Source organism: Salmo salar, chromosome 02, assembly GCF_965601325.2.
Source record: "Salmo salar chromosome 02, fSalSal1, whole genome shotgun sequence".
Taxonomy (NCBI): Eukaryota; Metazoa; Chordata; class Actinopteri; order Salmoniformes; family Salmonidae; genus Salmo; species Salmo salar.
The window spans coordinates 93,496,235-93,500,080 of record NC_138292.1 but is presented as its reverse complement, the minus strand read 5'-3'; the positions used below and the strand labels follow the sequence as shown (position 1 = coordinate 93,500,080).

Below are 3,846 nucleotides of genomic sequence, written 5' to 3'. Positions count from 1 at the left end.
TGGTTCAACTGTTCTGGGGAACTACGGTTAGCTTCATAATGTAAAATAATGTGACAGGTGAAATGAAGATCGCCATCTGCTTTATCTCCTAATGTATTGCACAAGTTGACTACAGGTATTTACTGAAGTGGCTACAAATATTATAATGTATTGAAAAACCTTCCCGTGGTGGCTATTTCCAAATACCCCGGTATACAGTCTTTATTGTATACCGCTAGGGCTTCTCTCCAGAGTGTATTCTCTTATGTTTGTTCAGGCTCCCAAACTGGGTAAAACTCTTTCCACACTGGGAGCAGTGGTAAGGGGTCTCTCCAGTGTGTGTTCTCTCGTGCCTTTTCAGGTACTTTAAACAACTAAAACTCTTTCCACACTGGGAGCAGTAATAGTACGTCCTCTCCTGTCTTGTGTGTATTCTCTCATGCCCTTTGAGGGTCTGTGAATGGGTAAAACTCTTTCCACACTGGGAACATTGGAAAGGTTTTTCTCCTGTGTGCGTCCTCTCATGTTCTTTTAGGTGCCCTAACCTGGTAAAACGCTTTCCACAGTGGGAGCAGTGGTAAGGCTTCTCTCCCGTATGTATTCTTTCATGTAATTTCAAGGAACCTAAATGAGAAAAACCGGTTCCACACTCGGCGCAATGGTAAGGCTTCGCTCCAGAGTGTATTCTCTTATGTATGCTCAGGTTTCCTAACTGGGTAAAACTCCTTCCACATTGGGAGCAGTGGTAAGGCTTCTCTCCTGTATGTATTCTTTTGTGTATCTTCAGGGACGCTAAACGAGAGAAAGCCTTTCCACACTGAGAGCATTGGTAAGGGGTCTCTCCAGTGTGTGTTCTCTCATGCTGTTTTAGGTCCTTTAACCAACTAAAACGCTTTCCACACTGAGAGCAGTAGTAGTAAGTCCTCTCCTCTCCTGTGTGTATTCTCTCATGCCCTTTTAGGTTCCGTGAATAGGTAAAACTCTTTCCACACTGGGAACATTGGAAAGGCTTTTCTCCTGTGTGTTTCCTCTCATGCTCTTTTAGGTTCCCTAACTTGATATAACACTTTACACAGTGGGAGCAGTGGAAAGGCTTCTCTCCTGTATGTATTATTTCGTGTATTTTCAGGAACCTTAAATGGGCAAAACCCTCTCCACACTTGGTGCATTGGTGAGGCTTCGCTCCAGAGTGTATTCTCTTATGTATGTTCAGGATTCCTAACTGGGTAAAACTCTTTCCACATTGGGAGCAGTAGTAGGCTTCTCTCCTGTATGTATTCTTTTATGTCTTTTCAGGGATGCTAAACAGGAAAAAACTTTTCCACACTGGGAGAAGTGGTGTCGTCTTGCTGTTTGGACGCCTCTGCCTCTGGTTCCTCTGAGTTTGGTCTCTCTCCTGCCAAAGACAAAGAGGGTATTTAGTTTAACCTCTATGGGCTAGGTGGGACGCAAGCGTCCCACCCGTGGTGCACTCCATCAACAGCAGGTGCATTTCAAGAGCGGCAAATTTGAATCCAAATAAATGTCAAAATTCAAATTTTTCAAACATACAACTATTTTACACCCTTTGAAAGATAAACATCTCCTTAATCTAACCACGTTTTACGATTTCAAAAAGGTTTTACGGCGAAAGCATAAATTTAGAGTATGTTAGGACAGTACATTTACAAGAGTTGTGTGTAATGTTTTGTGAATTCAAAGACAGGGTCACCAAAACCATAAAACCAGCTAAAATGATGCACTAACCTTTTACAATCTCCATCAGATGACACTCCTAGGACATTATGTTAGACAATGCATGCATTTTTAGTTCTATCAAGTTCATATTTATATCCAAAAACAGCGTTTTACTATGGCATTGATGTTGAGGAAATCGTTTCCCTCCAATAACCGGCAGTCAAGTCAGCGTCACAAATTAAATAATTAAAATTAGAAAACATTGGTAAAATATTATATTGTCATTTAAAGAATTATAGATTTACATCTCTTGAACGCAATCAACTTGCCAGATTTAAAAATAACCTTACTGGGAAATCACACTTTGCAATAATCTGAGCACTGCGCCCAGAAAAATACGCGTTGCGATACAGACTAGACGTCATGTTGGGGAGATCTAAAATCGAAAATACTATGTAAATAATCCATTACCTTTGATTCTCTTCATCAGATGTCACTTCCAGGTATCACAGGTCCATAACGAATGTAGTTTTGTTCAAAAAGCTCATCATTTATGTCCAAAAATCTCCGTCTTGTTAGCACATGATCTAAGCCAGCCGGACTTCTCGTCATGAACGAGGGGAAAAAATATATTTACGTTCGTTCAAACATGTCAAATGTTGTATAGCATAAATCATTAGGGCCTTTTTTAACCAGAACATGAATAATATTCAAGGTGGACGAATGCATACTCTTTCATAACGTATTGGAACGAGGGTACCCAACATGAACTCGTGCGCCAGGTGTCTAATGGGCCATCATCGTTCCATGGCTCTTGTTCGGTCAGATCTCCCTCCAGAAGACTCAAAACACTTTGTAAAGGCTGGTGACATCTAGTGGAAGCAATAGGAAGTGCCAAAATATTCCTCAGCCCCTGTGTTTTTCAATGGGATAGGTTTAAAGGTAATACAACACATCAGGTATCCACTTCCTGTCAGAAAATGTCTCAGGGTTTTGCCTGCCAAATGAGTTCTGTTATACTCACAGACACCATTCAAACAGTTTTAGAAAATTTAGGGTGTTTTCTATCCATATGTAATAAGTATATGCATATTCTAGTTACTGGGTAGGAGTGGTAACCAGATTAAATCGGGTATGTTTTTTTTATCCAGCCGTGTCAATACTGCCCCCTAGCCCTAACAGGTTAACAGAGAGATCAAAACTGATAACACTGTCTTCCTGTTAGGTTTTAAATCACAATCAGATCCTCAACCTGAGACAAATTTTCATCCTAAAACCTTTCATCCTTAAAAATAAACTTGGTTCAGTAAAGAGGCGCATGAACATCAAAAATGTGATTACATGTAGAAGCCAGACAACATAGTTTAAACGAAGCCTTTAAAACTGATAGATGAATCTTTCTCCAAGCAACCGGGGAGAGTGAGAGGTCAGTTACATACAACAGCGAACCAATCTGTGAGTAAAGCGACGCTGAGACTCGAACCCAACAAGCCATGGATTCCCTCAGAGGAAAAGACAAAGAACAACTTGGAGATGCAAATGAGAGCAACAAACAGCTAAAGGATATCCAGGAAAGCATAGCTAAAATACTCTCAATGCTACAACACCTTAAAGAAACAAACTGTAGCAATCTGTTGTTAAAAGGGTGAATTTGTTAGAAAGGAAAGTGGAATCTGACAGATGTGCAGGGCGGGTGCGTGGACAAACAAGACAACAAAATTGGCATCACAATACCCCATAATCACATCACAATACCTCATCTGGAAACAAAGGTGCAAACTTTAGAAGATGAGCTGGATCAGCTAGAAAACAGATTGAGACAAAACATAAGGATATTGTCCCTACCGGAAAATGAGGTAAAAAAAAGAGACCTTTCCAGTTCCATTATCAAGCTGATATTGGAGGAGCTTGGCGTGGCTGTATCACCGGAGGATCTGGAGCAATGTAGATAACAATAGTCAAAGATGCCCAATGCCACTGAACCGGCGTTAAGCAGAAAAACACTAAATACCCTTAAGATGTGGAATTATCAGAACAAAGTCAACATTCTGAGAGCGGGGGGGATCCGTTCAACTGTTGTTTTATTCTTATTTATATAAAAGTTCATAGAAGCTTTTAAAATTGTAATTAAATCACATTGTTGTTTCTAATTACTGCTTTTCTATCTTTTAAAATCATAACCAGTTTAGC

The 3,846-nt window shown here is 40.2% G+C and overlaps 1 protein-coding gene across 1 annotated transcript; it reads right to left on the bottom strand.

The window, feature by feature from the left end:
• Positions 1–204: 204 nt before the first annotated feature.
• LOC145864269 (uncharacterized) lies at positions 205–3,541 on the bottom strand. Its single transcript, XM_082969711.1, has 2 exons — positions 3,528–3,541; positions 205–1,247 (listed from the first exon to the last, which is right to left on the bottom strand). Exons 1-2 carry the CDS (start codon positions 3,539–3,541, stop codon positions 215–217), a joined length of 1,047 nt encoding a protein of 348 aa, XP_082825837.1. The 3' UTR covers positions 205–214.
• Positions 3,542–3,846: the final 305 nt, after the last annotated feature.